Source organism: Haplochromis burtoni, unplaced genomic scaffold, assembly GCF_018398535.1.
Source record: "Haplochromis burtoni strain Fernald_Lab_line unplaced genomic scaffold, NCSU_Asbu1 Contig_1237, whole genome shotgun sequence".
Classification (NCBI taxonomy): Eukaryota; Metazoa; Chordata; class Actinopteri; order Cichliformes; family Cichlidae; genus Haplochromis; species Haplochromis burtoni.
Genome location: NW_024583598.1, coordinates 26,659 through 48,616, shown reverse-complemented (window position 1 = coordinate 48,616; position 21,958 = coordinate 26,659). Strand labels below are relative to the sequence as shown.

The 21,958-nt window shown below is 38.1% G+C and overlaps 1 protein-coding gene, 1 long non-coding RNA gene and 1 pseudogene across 3 annotated transcripts; all 3 read left to right on the top strand.

Annotated features, from left to right (window-relative positions):
- Nucleotides 1–2,077: 2,077 nt before the first annotated feature.
- On the top strand, nucleotides 2,078–4,622 carry LOC121813183 (signal-regulatory protein beta-2-like). Of its 2 annotated transcripts, XM_042216765.1 has the most exons (6): nucleotides 2,078–2,146; nucleotides 2,279–2,599; nucleotides 2,678–3,037; nucleotides 3,230–3,346; nucleotides 3,879–3,928; nucleotides 4,020–4,622. In XM_042216765.1, the coding sequence occupies exons 1-6, from the start codon at nucleotides 2,104–2,106 to the stop codon at nucleotides 4,134–4,136; spliced, it is 1,008 nt and encodes a 335-aa protein (XP_042072699.1). In that variant the 5' UTR covers nucleotides 2,078–2,103; the 3' UTR covers nucleotides 4,137–4,622. The 2 variants fall into 2 exon arrangements, with proteins under 2 accessions (XP_042072699.1, XP_042072698.1); XM_042216764.1 differs by lacking the exon at nucleotides 2,078–2,146 and having other exon boundaries at nucleotides 2,218–2,599.
- Nucleotides 4,623–9,799: 5,177 nt separating this feature from the next.
- Nucleotides 9,800–11,367, top strand: LOC106632715 (annotated as a pseudogene).
- A 6,732-nt stretch (nucleotides 11,368–18,099) lies between these two features.
- Nucleotides 18,100–19,266, top strand: LOC121813180. The gene is made up of 3 exons (XR_006053558.1): nucleotides 18,100–18,418; nucleotides 18,626–18,973; nucleotides 19,145–19,266. It is a non-coding gene; the product is annotated as an uncharacterized LOC121813180 (long non-coding RNA).
- The last annotated feature ends 2,692 nt before the right edge of the window (nucleotides 19,267–21,958 follow it).

Genomic DNA, 21,958 nt, shown 5'->3' with positions numbered 1-21,958 from the left:
ACCAGTCGTCAAGCTAATCAAGTTTGCAGATGACACCACCGTTATCGGACTCATCTCGGACGGGGATGAGTCTGCCTACAGGAGGGAGGTTGAACGTCTGGTGTCCTGGTGCAGCCACAACAACCTGGTGCTGAATGCCCAGAAGACAGTGGAGATTATTGTGGACTTCAGGAAGCACACAGCCCCACTCCCCCCCATCATCCTGACTGACACCCCCATCACCTCTGTGGACTCATTCCGCTTCCTGGGTACCACCATCACCCAGGACCTGAAGTGGGAGCCCACCATCACCTCCGTCATCAAGAAAGCCCAGCAGAGGATGTACTTCCTGAGGCAGCTGAAGAAATTCAACCTGCCAACACGGACGATGATGCAATTCTACACCGCAATCATCGAGTCCATCCTCACCTCCTCCATCACCGTGTGGTACGCTGGAGCCACTATCAGGGACAAACAGAGACTGCAGCGTGTTGTGCGCTCTGCTGAGAAGGTGATTGGCTGCAGACTCCCATCTCTGCAGGACCTGTACACCTCCAGGACACTGCGGCGTGCAGCTCGGATCTCAGCTGACCCTTCTCACCCTGGACACAGTCTGTTTGACCTGCTCCCCTCAGGCAGGAGGCTCCGGTCCATTCGCACCAGAACCTCTCGCCATAAGAACAGTTTCTTCCCCTCTGCTGTTGGACACATGAACAATAAACGTACGACTGTTCCCACCACTAACACATGACCCTACGCTGTGTTCACTGCATCATTCCATGTTTTGGCACTGATCACCACCTGCACTCATGTATATATCTTTCTACTAGCACTTTTAATTCTTATTCTTATTTTTATTTTATTTATTTATTTTTTTCATGTCTGTTTAAGCGTAATTTATGACAGTATGTTTGCACTGAAGCACCGCAGCAATTTCCTAATGTTGTAAACCTGCTCAACATTTGGCAATAAACCCCTTTCTGATTCTGATCTGATTCTGATTCTGATTCTAAATAGAGAGCTGGCCATGAAAGCAAAACTGTGGATTCTGGATTCTGTGGATTATTTATTGGCACAAATTTTGGGTAATGACTAAAACAGTTAGATCACAGATATAGAGAGCAGAAAAGAGCTCCCAGAGCATATCAGAACTCAATCCTAGAACCTTTCTCCATCATAAGGAGACAGCAGAGGTGGTTCGGAGATCCGGTATTAATCTGGGATGAATCTGGGATTCGGTAAGACACTTCCTTGTCTTACTGACCAATTACTCACCTAAAAATGAACAGCAGGTATTGACAATACACTGAGTGAAAAATTGAGATTTACTGATATATATTTACTATTTTAATATTTCTCTTTCTCTCCATGAGTTGAAATATATTTTTAGACTAATCTTTCATTGGTCTGCACCTGTTCATCATCTCAGCTCATGAAATAGATGGGATGTTTTTAATAGGTCAGGAAAAAAGGCTGTCTTGACCAATAAAGAGTTGATATTATCTCATTATAATACCCATTATTGGGTTCATAGTTTTGTCAAGCCAGCTGATGCAAAGAAAACATCTAATTTTTCTAATTTAAAAAATCATGTAGCTTATGCTCAGCATCATTCTGGATTTACCTCTAGCTCCACCGTGGGGTTATCGAGTGAGACTTCTCTTGACATATCTCATTAATGCTAATTAAATTCGCTACAAAAATTACCAATTGGTTATTATTTTTTATAGGAGCTTAAACCATCTCCTTAGGCCAAGAAACATTGGTTCACCCTGCTCTTCAGCACTTCGGGGTGTCATGACCTCTGAACTATAAAATACCCAACCTGCTCTGAAATGCAGAGTGTGAAATGTTTGAGGTATTTTTTACATAAGATCCAAGAACAAGAATAAACATCAAATAAACAGCGTTCAAAAGTAGTCAAACGTAAAAACTGAATAATCTGGAAAATTGCAATAGAACATGAAAGAGAGATGGTGTTACAAAGCGCAGGAGGAGGTACTTTAAGTGTACGTTTGAATCTATTCTCTCAGCCAATCAGATACATTTTTGTCATCTGAATACATCTCACCGCCTTCACTCACTAAAATACCAGTAAGGTCCCCAACAAGAAACACTGTCAAAATGCTTGTCCTATGGATTACATTATTTTGTCTTCACAAAGGATGTAAGTGCCTTTTTAAAAAAGTTGTCTAAAAATGTTTATATGTCAAATACATTTGCACAGACTAAACTAGCTTTACAATGGAAAGTTACCACAGCAAAAAAAGTTTATTTTTTCTGTTTTCTCTTATTTCAGACTCTCTGGTTCCAGTTGAAACTGTTCAGCTTGGTGAACCAGCAACCTTGACATGCGCTATTCCCAAAGAGCTCAGCGTTAGAGGAGTCAAATGGTACAAGCAGAGTGTCGGGGATACTCTTAAATTAATAGTTACTCTGATTCAGTCTAAAGCTGATTTTAGTCCTGGATTTTTGAGCTCAAGATTTCGGATAAATAATGATGCAAATTTTAGCAGCCTGATCATTTTAGAGACAGTTCAAGAGGATGAGGCTCACTATCATTGTACAAACACAGAATGGATTGGAACTACATGGGGTGGGATGTATTTGTTAGTAAAAGGTAATAAGCCAACCTACTTTTACAAACTTTGAAAATTTTTCTATGCATGTTTGGAAAAATGTGATTTGTATTACACAGGAAAAGCTCAGAGGACATCAAACTTTGCAGTCAGTCAGTTACTGATAGAATCAAATCCAGTCCGACCAGGAGACACAATGACGCTCCAGTGTTCAGTCTTCTCTGACTCTGACAACAAGACGTGTCCAGGAGGTCTCAATATTCTCTGGGTCAGAGAGGGATCAGATAAATCTCTTCCAAACATCATCTACACTGACAGAAACAGAAGTAATATATGTGATGAAAGATCTGACCATCAGAAGACATGTGTTTATCGCTTCTCTAAGAACGTCAGCTCCTCTGATGCTGGGACTTACTACTGTGCTGTGGCCACATGTGGGGAGATATTATTTGGAAGTGGAACTACACTGGTTATTCAAGGTAAGTTTATGATTTATAAATTAATTGGAAAAAATGTGAGTTTCAGTTTTAAACAGCCAGTCAGAATTATTAGTAATTTTATGTGTTAATACCTGACATTACTGTCCAATTCTTTAGTTATACAACCAATAATATCAGCAATGATAATGTTTTGGGTTTTTTTCAGAGTTCATTTTCTTTGTTTTTTTGCAGAGTCATCCACAAAATCAGCATTTATTCACTTGGGAGTATTAATTGTTTGTTTGGGCATTTCTGTCATTGGAAATGTTTTCCTCATGTGCAACCGAACAGCAGGTAAACAATTTAAAGGTAAGAAATGTAAGAAACTACAAATATTTGAAAGGCTTAGTGTATTTCAGTTATACTCCCATATGAAAAAGAAATAGTAAAAACTTATAAAAGACTTGCATAAGATGTGGCCTACTTCATATAGTGAATCATATAAGGCTTATATGATTTACTCATGAAAGTGGCCACTTTCTCATTACTTTCATATATTGTTTTAGTAAGTATCCAAAACATACAAGTTTCATTTATATAATTTTTCAAGGGATCTTATATCTGTTTTCACTCTTGTATGCTTTTCATACAAGTTTCACACAAGACAGATACAAACTTTATAAGATCTTTTCCATATGGGCTTAAATGATGGAAATACTAAATATGTATTTATTATATATAGATAATCACATTAAAAGAATTACTGTAACCATTGCACACATCATAAATAATTCTTGCAATACTGAGGCCTCCATAATGATTTTTGTAGCCTTCATTAGTCAATAAATTTTAAGTTCTGAAAATATTTCGTATTTGTCTTTATTATTTATCTTGTTCTTAGGAAAAGAAAATGCTATATCAGATGCACAAACTGGCGCCTCACGCCAACCAGTAAGTGATGAAAATGCATCATTATTTACTTAAAATATGTCAGAATAGATCTATATACTACATAGATAACATTTTTTTAATTACTACCCAGACCGTCGTTGATGAAGAACTAAACTACGCTGCGCTGAATTTCTCTGAAAGAAAAACAAGAGGAAGAAAGAAGAGAGAGTGTGCTGAAGACAGTGTCTACTCTCAAGTTAAATGCTGATGTCAATGATAATTTTAAGCATCTCCTCAAATTTAAATTGATCCTGATTTTTCCTTGTTAAACATGCTGTATATTGGACTTTTTGGTCTTTTCTTTGTTTTTGTGTCTTTTTTTAATCTTAATTAATATTTACAGTCAACAGACACCATCACTGGCAATGTCTCATAGCAACATACTTGTGTTGTATTACATCCTTGATTTTTCACTGTATTAACTGTTTGTTCTCCTTTTTGCAATAAAGAAAGAATCATATGGCCAAGAACATTATTTTCAGTGAGTACACAGAAAAAAAACCAAAAACCTACAGTACAGCTTAGAGACCTTAACATGTGAAAGAGCTCAGCAATAGATGGGTCAAATGGTGCAAGCAGATCTGATAGCTAGATAGATAGACCTTTGCATGTTCTCCCCATGTATACATGGGTACTATAGCTTCCTCCTGCAGTCCAAAAGACAAGCACTTAGTGGGATACATCAGAGATTATAAATTGCCTGTAAATGTGAGTGTAAATGGATTTTGCTAATAGTGTGTGTTATTTGCCATAAGTTAATTGAGAGGCATTCCTATCAGAGTAACCAGATTTTAATTATAGTGCTTTTTTAATTTTTTCCAAAACTGAGTACAACATCATCACATAAAAGTCCAGAGTCTCTGTGCAGTGCTTCTAACGCTACACAAAGTTTGCTATTGTACTGTTCAAAAAGTGCTGAGTTTATCTGTCTTTATCTGCCTAAACTGGAGGTCCAAAGAATATTTCCCTCATTGAGAGCTCAGAAAGAGCTGCTGGTGAAGTTTTTGAGTCCTGTTGTTTTTCCTGCTGATGATGTTTCTGAAAATATGTCAGAAACATCATCTGATTATTTATCATCAAATCTGAAACCGGAGTTTTGTTGAGGATGTTGAGGAAAAGTGCCAAGTTTTATCTGTAGCTAGCATGTACAAACTGATAATCTTTAATAGGGCTGTCAAAATTGACAGCAAACAAAACAACTGCTGTACAATGTTCTCCGCCATCTTAGTAGAATTTTTTTTTTTTGCCTGTCCCATTTGGTTCTTTAGCCGTCAGAATTGTTGTCTGAAGACCAACAAGGATACCCAATGGATTTATTTTGCCAAATGGATCATCGTGGCATTGCCGTATTGGTCCATTTGATCGACCTTTGTTTTTATTATTTATTTTATTTTATTTTCAGTTGTTACAGACGGGACAGACATGACTGAGGGATAGGAAAGGGAGAAAGAAAGATGAAGGAAAAGAAAAACAGAAGGGAGAGAGGGACAGTGAGAAAGGGGAAAAAAATCTCCTGGATCACCTGTTGGAGAGAAAGAATAGAAAACAAGCAAAAAAAACCAAAGCAACATACTAAACACAACACCATCGCATTAATCTAGCTAAGTGTAAACAGCAGTAAATACTAAATATTCAATGTTGTTGTGCAGCACGCAGGACAGACAGCGCACAATGTGCTTTGAAGTAGCAGCCAAGAAAGGTGTAATTTAAGTCTACGAACAGTGAACACCCGTGTGCACACCTGTGTGGATCAGCGCGCTTGTATTCAAAAGGTTTCCCATGTAATGATCTGCAAGAGGATGTAGAGAGCCATAGCCCCGTCCCCCAGGGCATGAAGCAGGCATGGAGGAGATCCAGGCCCCAGACATCCAGAGGCCCTCAGAGTGCGAGAGCCCAAGGAGGACCACCGGAGGGGCATCCGTGCCACCCTCATGGGAAGGGCTACGGATCCCCAGACAAGGCGTCACCCAGTAGCCACCGAGCAGAAGCTATAGGGGGCTGCCGGCAGCCGGCTGTGCCAGAGTGAACCAAGCTGCAGGCCCAGAGGCTTAGTAGAATTGATCACATGACTGCATCATATGACTAAAATGTGCAATCGTTTTCAAAAGCCTCCGTTTTCGCTGTCCACACTGCGATACGAAAACAGCGTTTTCAAATGTATCCACTGTGGAGATCATTTTCAAAAAGCTCCGTTTTCCTTGAGCAAAAATGCCAAAACGTAAAGAAAAAGATGAATTTTCAAACAAAAAAACGTATTAGTGTGGATATGGCCTCAGTGGGTCAACGGAACATCTGGCACAGGACAGCGGTGATGTAAGAAGGGGAGGAATTGTCTCCAAATTTCTGGAACCAGGTAACCACACCCAGCCTGGCTCTGATGGTCTTCTTCCAACATTTTGGAAATCTGCCCCATCTCCCAGGGTCTGGGGGGAAATCTGCTGTTAAATAAAAGGACAAATTACATTCCTATAAAACATTCCATTTAAACTTTTCTATCTACATGCTATCAGGCAGGAGAGAGCTCTGTGAGTGTGCGATGGATGTCAAACTGTCAAACTGAATAAGCTTGTTTTCTATCATCCTCATTCATATGGTAAAGTGTCAAAGGACAGCATTTAATTTTAAGTTGTGATAATTACAACACTGTAGGCCTGTGTAATGTGTAATGCTTGATATAATCTCTTTGTCTAAATTGAGAATAACAAAAAATAATAAGGGATTATTATTCAAACATATTAACTATGACAGCAACACAGGTGTGTAGAATTGCTAAAAAGCCTCGAACACAGTGTAGCACTAGCTAGATGCTAATGGCTATTCTAGCTAATGAATTAATCAGTAGAGGCTACAGAATGATGTGAGTGCTGCTTTTTAAAAGCAGTGATATGGCTGCATTTATATTAGTTTAATAGTCAGTTGCTGTAAAACCACCAGCGGACATTGTTAAAACTGTAGCAACTGTTAAAAGCTGTAAAAAGTGCAGAGGGGCGTGTTCCCAGTCACCTCCAGCGGGTGAGTGGGTGGAGTTCAAAGCAGCAACTCCATCCCAGAGTCATTACTGTGCAACTCAGGCTCCAAACATGCAAAACACAGTAGCCCTGATAAACCGAGCTTCATTTTGTACAGTGGGAGGAATCACGTTGGAGCCACATTGTCTATCTTTGATAGGATCATTGTGTTGAGTCCTACACTCGCAGCATTTTCTCCATGTTGTCTCAAAAAGCAACATTTTTAGCATATTTGCTAAGCACATCGACACATTTCCTAACCATAAGCCTAATCTGATGTCAGCTGGATGTATGCTAGTGTATTGTACCAAAATTGCACTGATTTATTTGACTTTACTAGTGACTATCTTAGACATATATAAAAAGGTACTGGTGGAGTGGGCACTAAAACACACTTGGGTAAACACGTTTTAAAAAAAAATTCTGCTCGTGTTAAGCTGAGCTCAGACACAGACTGTATTTAAAAGATGGAAAACATAGCGTAAGATCAGCAATTGTTTTGTGAAGTCTTGTTGTGAATTTATGAAGTGTCTTAGGGGTTACCATAGTTGATGTAACTAGACATGATAAGTGAGTGGTGGAGCTGGCAGAAAAACCAAAGGATACTGGAAACCCATATGATTATAACATGTCAATTACAAAGTAACCAGAGCCCTGCACTCACCACTTCTAACATAGTCTCATGGCATTACTAGAAGTGTATAGGAATTTCTTTTATTTATGTATTAATCACATTATTTTATTGTATGATGCCTTGGTGCCACTGGATTTTAACATGTCTCACACTCATACAGTAAGACAAATGGTGGGGGTCTAGTAAGGAAGTTGGGGGAAGCAGACAACTCCACAGGAAGAGTCTTTTGTGTCTTCGAGGACTCTGGGAGGTAGCAAGGGAGTGTGAACCTTAAGGTGTGAAACAGCTGTGTACTGCCTTTTGTTCCTGGAGAAGGTATTTAACTGAGAGCCATGCTAGGCTCAGGGAGACTCTGCTGACCGTCTGTCCCGCGGTCATGCAGGCGACTTCATCAAGCTTGGTTGTCTGTTCTTGTGTGTTTGATTAAAGAATGTTAGCTACCGCTCACCGCTTGTCTGCAGGCTTTATTTAATGGAAAACTTCCACAACAGAAGCTACATCAGATTGCATTCAGTATGTCAAAGGGTTTATTTAAGAGGACCCAAACGCTGAAGACAGAAATCATATTTAACAAAAGACGAGCCGTTTATTAAGGTGAAACACAAAGACACAAAATAGGAGAGACCAAAACCAAAGGCTGACTCTAAACTGGGAAAAACTAAACTAACAGCAAAGCACAGGTAACATGGAAAAACTACGGACCGAGAACATGGGGGAGACGAACAGACGACCTGCGAACAAACCACGGAAAACAGAAGACTTAAATGCATAGAAGGACAGTGAAGGAAGTGGAAACACATGGGGAACAAAACTGATACAAATGGATGTGATGCCACAGGGAACTGAACATACTGAACATGGACCACGACACTATTAAAATAAAACAGGAAACACAGAGACGTAGAGTGACACATGAGCTTGACACAGGAGGAAATGCAGATGGGAGAGGGAGCAAGGGATCACGAGCGAGAGAGGACAAGAGAGCACCAGAGAGAGAGAGATGATGGGCTGGGGAATTATGGAATAAACATGACCGGCAGGGGAGACATGGAAGGGGAGACAAGACATCTCGACAAGACACCAGGGAAACGGAAATATAACTAAACAATAGAGAGAACTGAGTACTGAAAAAATAGAAAAACAACCGAAACAACACCAAGAGCACAGTTTTGTTTTACAGTGGGTATTACAACACACATAAAAGCACCATAAACTCAAAAGGCTGGGTCAAATGGCCCAGAACATTGACACAATTAGGCTTGAAACAGGTTAATCTAGTCATCAACTCAACATAAAAATGTTGAGTCACCCCCAGATTGTCAAAGGAAATATTTTGGGTATAAGGTACTTGTTCATTAGCTTTAATTTTCTGGATTGGAAGCTACATTGATGTTTTATATACACTCTATGACCTAACTTCAAATCTTTATGCATAGTTGTGCCCCACCCCCACCAAAAAAAGAGCTATATCTCACACTCAGCAGACATCGGTCTCGATATTAATGTTTGTGATAGCTCAATTATTAAAACACTAATCAAGTATGGTTTGTTTGAAAGCACCTCATACCAAACTTTCAAGCATGATGGTGAAATGGATGAATTAGGCTGTTTTTGCAGTCACAGGCTTCGTCGCCTTTCCATCATTTAATCAACCATGAAATCCTCATAATATCAAAGTATTATAGTGTAAAGTTTGAAGCCATTTAAGACAGCTGAAGTGTGAACAAAAGTGAGACAGCCTACAGGACAATGATCTCGTGCACACCAGCAGTAAAGGTGCAATGCCCCAGGCACACAAACTTGACTGAAATGGGTGACATATATGTGTATGTATATATATGTCACCCATTTTATGTTATTGTAGTTGATAAAGATGTTGTTTGTATGATGCATAAACAGCACGACCAGTTAGCATAAAGACAATTGTGGAAATTTAAAGGTGTTTTTGTGAGAGTGTTTTGGTTTACCGTAACGCCTCTTTTGTTTACTTTCTGTGAGTTACAGAAACCCACTGTAAAAGAAAACTGTGCTCTTGGTGTTGTTTCGGTTGTTTAGGCCGGAAAGATGATTGATATAATTTCCATTGTGGTAGTAGAACGGAGCACCAACATAACAAACAGCCAATCAGATTGTTCTGAAATTGTTCCCTCCCACTTGATGTGATTATATTAAGGAGCATCATCTTAGTATGCCTAAATGTAAATGAGTCACAAGTAAATCCATCAGAAAATGCTGATCGTATTTTATATGCTGCTGGGCTTCAGAGCTGGTCGTAAGTTTTGAGTCGGCTTTTTTCCATATATATTTCTCCAATTTAACATGTGGAATATCTCTCTCTCTCTATATCTAACTGCTCTGCTTAATTTGACTTTCAGGATGCACTGATTATGTGTTTTTTGGAACGAAGACTATTGGTGTTGGAGAAAATGTGACCCTGACATGTGCGCGCCCGACATCTGAATATGAAGCAAACTTGTATTGGATCAGGATTGTTTCTGGAAGCTGGCCTGAATTCTTGGGAGGAACATTTACCTTTGATTATGACGGTGTTAACACCACTCCTCACATTACAGCAAAGCAAGAACCTGGAACTTTATTCTGGAAATAAGTCAAACTAGGCTAAGTGACACTGGTCTTATTACTGCATAAAAGTGGACCAACTGGACATGGACTTTATAAATGCAACATTTTTAAAAATTAAAGGTAAACAGAACTGATTATTTCTTACCCATGTTTACGAATCAATATCTAACTAAAATGAGTAAAACATGAATTTATTGATTTATGTATTTATATTAACAGTTACTTAATTATTTTCTAAGGGCCAGAGACGGCTATCACTGACATCATTCAGATGCCTCAATCTGGTCCCCTCCATCCGGGAAACCCAGTGACTCTGCAGTGTTCAGTCCTCTCTAACCCAGAGAACAGTGCATGTCCTGGAAATGACAGTGTGTTTTGGTTCAGCACGAGATCTGATAACTCTCACCCCAACTTGATTTATGCTGATGGAAACAGTGATAAATGTGAGAGGAGTCCAGAGGCTTCCTCCACACAGAAATGTGTCTACAGCTTCTCCAAGAATGTCAGCTCCTCTGATGCCGGGTCGTACTACTGCGCTGTGGCCACATGTGGACATATAATTTTTGGAAATGGAATAAAACTGGATGTTAAAGGTAAATTTGAAGAATTCTATATTAATTTAGAATAGGCTAGTTTAACATCAGCGTAAAAGTATTTTTTTTTCCCAGTTTATAATGTCACTAAAAGTAATAATTATTACTGGGTGCTTTTATTTTTCCAGGACTCAACATGTGGGACTTGCAAAAGGCCAATACAGTTCTATTTATATTATGTGCTGCTTTGGCTACAAGTCTGATCGTTATAGCCTTCCTGATTTATACCATCAAGAAGAAAACATCCAGTTGTTGGTGTGGTAATAAAAGTTATACTCACATTAGTATATCTATCAGCTTTGGTGCAAAATAACCATGCAGAAAGTATCTGTCATTGTAAATTTCTCTGTCTTTTAAACAGATGTTGGGACAGGGAGTGGTGATCAGCAGAGTCAGCAGGTAAGGTAAACTGAAAAAAAAGAAAATATAAAGACAATGGTACATTTTACTCTTGAATGTTTGTTTTTTGTTTTTTTTACTCAGACAGTAGTTGTTTACTCTGCACCAAACATCACTACGAGGAAAAGCAGCAAATTAGCACAAAGGAGTGAAAAAGCAGCAGAGGGGGGGACAGTCTACACTGATGTCAGTGCTTCTGCAGTCAGTAACTACTGTTATTAGGGTTTACTATATTTTATGACAAATGCAAGTGTGAAATGCATTTCAAGCTCCATCGTGGGTTTTATTTAAATTCTGAAACAAAAAATACAGTTATATTTATTGAAAAAATAAATAACATATTATAATAAAATTATATATTTGAATGTTATCACGTTTTAATGTCATTCTGTTATTTTCCACTTTGTTCTGTGATGATCTTTTAGAAAAGGTAGACAGTCATATATATTAGAGAGTCAACCACATGTACACAGTCAAAAATTAAAGTCTAGAATTGTCTAATTGTGGAAAATTGTGTGGTTACTTGACTCCTTAGATGAAGTGTTTCAAATGTATAGCCTGTGGGCCACATTATATCTGTCCTGCAAGATAATTTCATATGTTAGTTATTAATGGCCCATCAGTATGAGGGAGTCAAATCTTCAGCCCTGCTGAGAATCCATGCAGGTAGGGATGGGACTCTTATTGTCATGGGCACATCATGCGGCCAATCATGTGCAAAGACAGACTGGGATCATAACATTATGTGAGAGAAGGAAGGGGGCAGACAAGACAGCAAGGTAGTGGTAGAGACCATGTACACAGAGATGGGAAGTCTTAATTAAAATGCAAGCGTGCTCAGGAAAGAGTGAAACAGAGCAAAATGAGCAGCATCTGGCTGCATTTCAGTGATATTGGAGACCCAAAGCTGAGTGTCAAATTTATAAATTTAGAAACTAGCTAAAGTGATACCCGTTCTAATTTTCAACTATTTTCCATTGTGGTGGACAAAAGGTTTCAAACCTCTCGGGGCCTCAAACCTCATGGAGGTTTTCTTTAGAAGTAAAAGCATAAAAATAAGGCTTTTATGAAAACAGTGAAAAAAGAAATTGCTTTCTTGAAAAAGACTAAATTTACAGTTCAGTATTGAATATTACATAAAATAAACTATAAGAAAAGCGTCTTTGAATGGCAAATTCTTAATTTGCTTGATCTGATGCTCACCAAAAACAAGCACAAGTATCACTTTTGAACTTTTAACTGCATTTTTTTTACAAGTTTTATAGCTTTTCCTATTGAAAAGCCCCCTTAAGGCCATTCATACAACACAAATTAAAACAGATGCATCCCCACATCTGTTTTCATACATAGACATGTGTGGAAACTAGTGAAACGTCAGAATCTCAGCTAAAACTCACAAAACCATTTCAACAACCACCAAACTGCTAAAACAACAAACGATAAAGCGCAGGCAAACAGCTTCCACATAAACATGTAAACACAAAGCAGCAAATCCTGTTCACCTGACAGTACGTGCACAAATATGCCATTAGATGCTGAAAACAGACATCTCAAAGAGTCAGAAACTGAAGGTTTTGTCTCTCTCTGACCAAAATTCACTGAACCAACAGCAAAAGAAGACCAAAGCTGCACTTCACATTTAACAAAAACATAGTAATGAATTCCTACTTGTCTGTCTTACTTCCACCACGACTATGTCTCATTATGCTTTGAGACCAGTTTTGCATCAAAACTCTATTTTCTGCCTTATTTGCTCGCTTATTATGCAGCTGTCAACTGTTGAGCACAGTGTTGTCAGCCGCTGATTTGGTTCCCCCCCAATGACTGCTGACACAAAAACCTAATTTATGCTGTTCAATACCAAAGAGATTTCAACTTTCACAGATTATGCAGAATTATGGCAATGTCTCTAATAAACCTTAGTGTGCAACTTTGTGAAACACAAAAAAGTTTCTGTTTTTCATTTTATACTCCAGAAATGCCAGTTTTTTTACAACTACATTTGTAAAATGAGTGTGACACCCCTGCCTTAGACAGACTTTTGTCAGTTGAGATACTTCCTCAGTGTCTGAGTCAGAGCATATGGACTGGATGGGCAACTTGACAGGGAGGCATTTGTCTCACCTCTTACCTCCTATTTATTTTATTTCTTTTTAAATGAGGAAGTTTTTTTAATACTCTACTGTATACTATATATAGTTGTGAAATATAGTTGTGAAAATATTTCAATAGAATTTAGCTCAGTAGGCACCTTTTTGGATGGGACTGGACCCCCAAAGGCTCCATAAAGGCAACAGTGTACTCATCCAGCTGAACGAGGAAGTACACTGGATGAACAACTGCTGACCAAGCATTGCTATGTGACATTTGGCCCATCTGTTCCAGTCCAAGGACATATCTGCTGAGTCATCATTGAATCATTCAGTCTTTTGTGCAATCAACCAATCACCTCCCACTACCCCCCCCCTAGATGAGTCACCGATGCACTCCAAGAGATCCAAGGGTCAGCCAGATCTTCAGACTGCCTGTTTTCACATGAAAACAAGACACGTGTTATAATCATAACTAACCCAAAAGCAAAACCCAGTAATTTACTTGGAATCAACAAAAAAATAAAAGTCCTAACACTTTTTTCAGTCCTTTATAAGCATACAAAGAACAGGGGAAGGATTACTATAATTGCTAATGAAATAAGAAAATTCTGTGTTTAACCAGGTTCTTGTCTTTGGTTTCTTGCTGTATGCAAATGGAGACAGAAAGTGAGTGAGACAACTTGCAGAGAGGCAGTGGTTTTGCTAGAATGGCGATATTTGTCTACCAAGCCTTTCCACAACTATTTTATATTGTTAGAACAATGTCTATGTTTAAAAATATGCAATAATATTTATACATATGATAAAAACTTTCTTTATACTCTCAAAGGACTTTGAAAGGGCCTTCTGCGTTTTAGTCATGAGAACAACAAGCAAAGCCACAAGCAACAACTATACTGACAAACTAAAGTTGTGGTGGGCCATTTCTCCACCCCTTGACCAACTACTGAAGCTGTTTACTCAGAACAGAACTCACTGTGTGCTTTAACAGGATATGAAGTGAGCAAAGACGTCAGCAAGCTCCCTTCAAACACCAAGCGTCTACAACTTTATGCATCTCTCATAAAGTGTTACATGTATGCAATATTCATACAACTGTATTTAAATGCATACTTAATGTGATCTTTCAAATTAAAGTACTTATCCATCACTGTGCTAAGAGAGGCACATATGAACACACTTTACCAAGGTTTCAAACCTATAGTCAATAATTTGCCATTAAATAATTTCACTGCCACAAAGGACAGGGAGGGACAATTGATTAGCACCTCCCCTCTGCTGGAAGCAGCTATAAAAACATGTAAAAGTGTATAATTAAAAAAAATAGTCTAGTTTGTGTCCTTGTTGGTGTACCCTTCAAATACTCTTTTAAATGTGTTCTGATAATATTTTTACTTTTATATTGTGTCAATCTGCTAGACTTCTCATATGGATGAAAAAAAAACAAGAGCAGCTTCCTGAAACTGAAGTGTAGAGTGAAACAGGAAGAAAAGCCGCTTTGTATTTACACCTTTCTTTGAAACCCCAACCACAGAAATGCTTAAGTTTCCATGCACTGTTTGTTTGTCAGCGATGACTTTGACTTTAGGTTTAGTTGTCTTTGTGTGCAGACATTAAGAAAAGGCAGAATATGCAAAGTAAAACAACTTTTTAAGAAAAGCTTTTCATGTTCACCCTCTAAACGTCACATTTACTTCTTAAATGCTTGCTATATTGTTATGTGTAAATCATCATGCACATTATTAATGTAAAGAATTTTTTTTTTAATTATTATTATTGTAAGCAGTGAAGTGGCAGAACTGAAAGTGGTCTCAGACGGGAGGCTGTCATGTAACACACAGATCTCTAGCTTGACCAAAACTGAGATTGTGGTTTCGTGCTACTATAGATTTTTCTGCCAGGAACAGACACACGTGATTTAGTTGACTGTAGTCCGCTGCTTTTTAGGGCCAGATTTTAATGTAGGTGCTTTCATTTTCCTGACATACAATGTAACAGGCATTAGAGCAGGACTGTGACTGCAGAGGGTGTGAATGTCTTCCTAGTTACTGTTTTGGTTACACATACCAAATTGTAATACTATGGAAAAATATATAAAATGATCGAAAATTAATGAGAATAATCAATAATTAAAGGAGTATTTGAATTATAATTGTGCTGAAAATTTCATGTCATCTAGGTCTGATTCAATAATTCAGAGGTAACAAGTGAAAATATAATTAATAGGAATAAAAACTAAAAAAAACATATAAAACATTGCACGGCCACGCTGTGCTAATTATATATTTTAAAAAATAAATGTAGAGGTAGGAATTGCAATTAATATAAATCTCAAAGTATTCACAACATTCCTGAACAGAAATAGGCCTCTGCACCTGGGGTGAGGGTGTGGCCATGAAAACAATGTGACATGCCATTGGATGTTGGGACACATAATAACATGACGCTAAGCATCGGCCAATGAATGTGAACTAACAACCACAAGGTCGCGGGTATGGCAGCACTGTAGGAAAACATCCTAATATAAAAGTATTTTACTGCATTTCACAGTTTTGTTCTGTTCTTCTAGAATATCATTAAAGTTACGTAAATAGACTGATTTCACATTTCAAATGTAAATTAACGTTAAATCACTGTAATGTAATAAAACATATTTTCATGATTATTAAATGTATCTGTCTGTACATATGCATATTTAGATTGTTAAAATACATTCACAAATGTATCATGATTTCACAAATATCTGTCCGTTATTTGAAAGATTGAACTGTTGAATTCAAATGTAATGCTATGGAAAAGTATATAACATGATTCCTATAAGCTTGTGTTACATCACATAAGTATTATTATTATTGCTATTTAGGGCGATCGTGGCTCAAGAGTTGGCAGTTTGCCTTGTGATCAGAAGGTTGCCAGTTTGAGCCCCGGTATTGTGTCCGTGGTCAAGACTCTTCACCTACAAGTGATGGCCAGAGGGGCCGATGGTGCGATATGGCAGCCTCGCCTATGTCCCAGGGCATGCAATCCATTATTATTTAAACCAACTGTTAACTGTATATTTCTGTACATTTACGTATTATGATTCATATTGCCACATTCATTGACCTTGTCACTGACACAGAGGGTTAACGAGGGAAGTGGGAGCACACGGGGAACACAGCTGACACAGATAATCATAACGAGACACAGCAGTAGTAAACACAACACTGACGGGAGACTGTCAAAGTAAAACAGGATGTACAGAGGTGCAGAGAGGAGGAGAGAGAGAGAGCACAGGCATGGCGGGCTGGGGAAACATGGAATAAAACACAAGGAGGGGAGTCAAGGGCTCACAGATACACAGAGGGGCACACAGGGGGTAAAAGTCACAAGGGGAAATCAAATAAGGAACAACTTAACAGAGCAACCCAGGAACCATGGCCTAAATAAAGAACAAAATACAAAAATACACGAAAACTAAGAATGCTGGGCCAACATGGCCCAGGATCATGACACGTAGGAATCAAAACACTTGTGAAATTATCTAGCAACTAGTCAAAGTTTACCGTTAAACTGTTTACTGTAAAGTTTAGTTCTTCAATTTATACCAATGGATGTTAATGACATAACTGACATGAGATAAAATATCCACCCATCTATTCTCTTTCACTTATCAGGGTTGTATGGCACTTGAGCTTTTTTCAGCAACCATAGAGCCAGAGGCCATTTAGCCCCTGGACAGGTCACCAGTCTTTCACAGGGCTAACACAGAGAGTCAGATATCCATTTGCACTCACATTCACACCTATGGCTAATTTATAATCACCAATTAACCTAAACCCACTAACTGCATTTCTATGGACTATGGGAGGGAGAGAGAACCCACACGAACATGGGAAGAACATGCAAACGCCACAGAGAAAGACAACAGCCTGGAATGTGGAGTCAAACTCAGGCCTTCTTGCTGTGAGGCAACGGTTTTAACCCCCGTACTACTATGATAAAATGTGTGTTTCACAACTATTGAAAACGTTAAAACACTGAACAAACCTCCTGGTGTTCAGTGGCATAGCAGTAGTCCCTGCCATGTAGCATCCTGTCATTATGAGTTGTTTACAGTGGCTACAGTCATTATCTAGTGTTATGGAAAGACATTCTTGTTGTCTAACTTTGACGATGCCTTAACCAGACTGAAACACATGGTTTTTGCAGCCTTCAGTGATCAATAAGATTTTAACTTTTAAACAATTAAAATGAATTAAATATCACTTAAATAACCCCACATTTAACTAGAATTACAATTTCAAGTTGAGTTCTTTTAAATCATTAAGGGTTAATTGTTTGGAATGGCTCGATAACTGTCATATTGGCATTAATATAAAATGTGCTTCAGCTTTGTTGTGTTCTTTTTTCTAACTTTCATTTTGAGAAACCCACAAGAATCAAATATGAGACAACAGGGCTTACATTTGGTGTTGCTTTATGTGCTTTAGTTGGAACAATGGTTGATACTGTTTCCACTCCAGTAATGGAGTGATACACCAACATAACAAGTAGCCAATCAGACTGCTCTGAAATAGTTCCCTCCCACTACCAATACTTATATCTGGATGATTCTTTTATATTAAGTTATTTTTACAACAGTATCAGGAAGGTAATACAACAAACAAACAAAATCCAGAAATGGTTGTATTTTATTTGTTGCTGACGCTCAGTTTTGGATGTAAGTATTTGTAGAGACATCAGATTTACATATAAATATATTTAAATATAAATATATAAAAATATAATAATATATTTAAATTATTGCCATTTTTATATAGATAATGAAGAGAAGACAAGGTAAATGATTCTGTCTCTTGTTCATGTCTCACTTGAATAATATTTTTCAGGTTGCTCAGATGAACAGACTTTCGAGACGAAGACTGTTTACGTTGGGGAGAATATTAACCTGACGTGCCCCCGTAGAGATGTAGGAACCTTCTTTTGGCTCAAGTTTGTTTCTGGAGACTTTCCTAAAATCTTAGGAAGATCATTTAGCTCTCAGAGTGCTGATCAGCACATTAGAACTGTAACAGATCCTGGAATATTTGATCTGTATATTACAAAAGCACAGCAGAGTGATACAGGAGTTTACATCTGTATGAAAACAGTAAATCGAGAACTAACATTTTTGAATGGAACCTACTTAAAAGTTGAAGGTAAGAATAGAAAACACATTTTCCTCTGAAATTACATAGCTTGTTTCTATATTGATGAACAGAGGCATATATGGCATTTATTTAAGTCAAGTTTTCACAAGCTTTTCTTTCTTTTTGTCTTTCTTTCTTTCTTTTTCCCTTTTCTATTTAAATTAGTCTTTAAAATAACAAGTGAAATTTTCACATAATTTTGTTTCATTTTTGTAGGACCAGAGCCTCCTTTCACTACAACTCCTCCATCTGATCCTGTCCATCAGGAACACACAGTAACTCTCCAGTGTTCGGTCTTTCATGACTTCCTGAATAAAACATGTCCAGTACATGACAACGTGTTCTGTTTGAGTGCAGAACCACATCAATCTCACTTGGATTCTAATTGTGCTCATGTAAATGGTGCAGATGAATATGAAAGGAACTCAGAGGGACTCTCAACAAAAACATGTTTCTACAGCTACCTCAGAAACTCCAGCTCTTCTGATTCACAGATGTATTACTGTGCCGTGGCCACATGTGTGGAGTCTTTTTCTCGAAATAAAACAAAAGCCGATACTGATGGTAACTGAATCATGTTTTTATGCAATGGGGAAAATTGGAATATTTGTCCATTTGATTAGATTCTAGTTTTTTACCTAATATTCTGTAATGCTAAATCAGTCTATATAAAAAATATATCTGACAACACTTAATCATTGCTAACATAATTCATTTTCTTTTGTTTTATTTCAGCAGTCAACAAGACTAATTCAATGAAGGACAATGCACTTCTCTATCTGTTATGTGTTGCTTTGGCTGTAACCCTGATTGTTATAGCCTCTCTAATCTATTCAGTCAAGAACAATAGCTCATGTGTGGGTTGCAATGGTATGCAAAGTCAATCATACATTAATTTACCAAACAATATTCAACAAAATTGGACTCACATTAATGTTGTGGATTTATTTATCAGATGCAGTCGCTTTACGAACAAATGTGACAGAAAAAGGAGATCAGGAAATTCTGCAGGTAGTTATGAAAAAAAAAATCTCTTCAAGCTTTTTGTATGTTTTAATGTCTCCCTGTGTAAATAAGTATCCACATTTTTCTGTTTCCTCAGACAGATGAAGACTCATTGGTTTATTCTGTAGTAATTTTCACTTGTGGAAAAATGGGATACAGGAACAAGGACAACAGAACCTGCAGAGGACGAGAACATCTGTACTGATTTAAAGGCTCTTGAGGTGGATTAATAGCTAGAGACATTTGACTCTTGCAGTTTAAATTGTGTTAGAAATGTACTTTTTTGTACTCGCATTTTATTAATAATTATATAGACAAAAATAAATAATTACAATGGTAATTTTTAATTTGTTTTTCTAATAGATGTACATAGTATTAATCCTATCCATGAATGGTTTTTTATTGTGGAACTTTTCTTTTTTCTGATGTTGTGATATGTTCCTACATATTCTTGTATCTGTATATATTTCTATATGACCAAATCAATATGTTTATCTCAGTGTAATGTATTGAAAGGAACAGGTGGAAACAGTATATGTATTACTCCCTTCTTAATAGACATACCTAGAACAGTGTACTTCAAACGCCAAATTCTTTAATTTCATGTGATATAATTGTGTTGGTCACGTTTTGTTTAAAAGGAATAAAAAGTTGTCGATCTCGGCCTGCAGGTTTTGGTCTCTGTCATCAATTTCAGGTACATCAAAAATCACAATAAAGTAAGTTTGTCAGGTGATGGTGACACTTGTTCACGATAAGCTGTAGACCATGAAGTTCTCACTGTTTATCTGACTGCTTTAAGGAACATCAGTGCAGAATTAAAGTTTAGACAGCAGTGTTCATGCATTAGTAAGGGCAGCATGGTGGCGCACTATTCACTGTCATTTCACATGAAAAAGGTTCCTGGTTCAAACCCTTGCTGGGGCCTTTCTGTTTGTTCTCCCTGTGGTGTGAGTGGGTTTCTTTACTTTGCTAGTTTTGATTCATAATTCTTAAGGTTCTCAATTGAATAATCTGAAATGATGGATGAAAAAAATCAGTTTTCAAATAAGTGACACTCATCTTCACTGCCTACTTTGAATTTGTGGTAACAGAGGATTTCTATGAGATAGCTATTTGAGTTTTCTGTATCATTAATATTTGAATAACTATGTACTGTCCTGAGTACGAAAAAAAGCCTTATCTAGCTATCTATGTATATATATATATATATATATGTGTGTGTGTGTGTGTGTGCGCGTGTGTGTAATGTGTGTGTGTGTGTCTTATATCAATTTGCCAAACATAACTACTCCAAATGTCTTTTAATAAATTCCTTACTATATTTCTTTATGTCTGAACAGTAACAGGTCAAATATACACCTTCAGTGAAGCCCACAACCATAAATAGTTTCCATCTATAGGTTCTTAAATATGCAAAGCAGCTTTGATGACACCAGTCTGTAACTATTGTAAATAGTGGTGTGAAACAGTTCCAGTTGTGAAAACTGAGTCTGAATCTTGACAGTGCAGTGGAGGAATTCTGGCCCACTCATCTTTGCAGAATTGCTGTACATCAGCCACATTGGAAGCACCTTTTTAAGGCCATGAAACAAAATATCAATAGGACTCAGGTCAGGACTTTGACTAGGCCACTCCAAAAATCATCTTAAATTTTGCTTTGTCTCTTGCTTCCTTCCTCCATTCCACATGCCTGTCTCTTGCTCCAGGCAATTGAAGTCTTGTCTTTAGTTTATCTTATGATCTTATTCAATTCAATTCAATAAAACTTCATTGATCCCGAAGGTTGGCCCCATATTACCCATCTTACCCACCATACATACATTACACAAACATCACATGGGGAATACAGTTCAGAGAGGTATAACAATGGAAAATGCACAACATGAGGAAAGACAAGGAGAAAAAAAGAACTCCCCACAGACTGAGTTCCAAACACACCTTGCTGCTTTGAATGTGTTTTGAATCACTGTCATGCTGCAGAAACGAAGTGTAGTTCAGCTTGAGATCATGAACAGATTCTCGCTCAAGATGTTTTGGTAGACTTAAATCATGGGTGCCGGATTGGTCTGGACCCCACCAACTCGCCCGCTGCCGGGGAACGCTGGTGGGGGTGGTGGTAGTGGCAGGCAGGACCGGATCAGAGCTGCCAGAATCACAATCCTTTGCGTGCCGTGCTTTATCCAGTCCCAGAGTTCTTTCTGCTGGTGGCGTGACACCACCGCCTGCTCCCGCTATGTGGCCCCCAGCTCAGCCACCATTAGGGCGACCAGGCCAGCCACTGGCCTGGTCGCAGTTCCGCCATGCCGCTTACTTGGTTTCGACACCACTGTGGCAGGCAGTAGGCATGATCTGACCACAATTCTGCATTCTGAGACATCTTACTTTTGTTGAAATCTTCCAATTCTTTTAATCTTTGGGCTGAAGGAAGGACAATACTCGGTGTATCAATGCTCAATCAACAATCATTTATTTCCATACAATTCAACAGTCAGAGCATTACAACGTCCGGACGGGAGAGATGCTTGCAGAGGTTCGACAGCA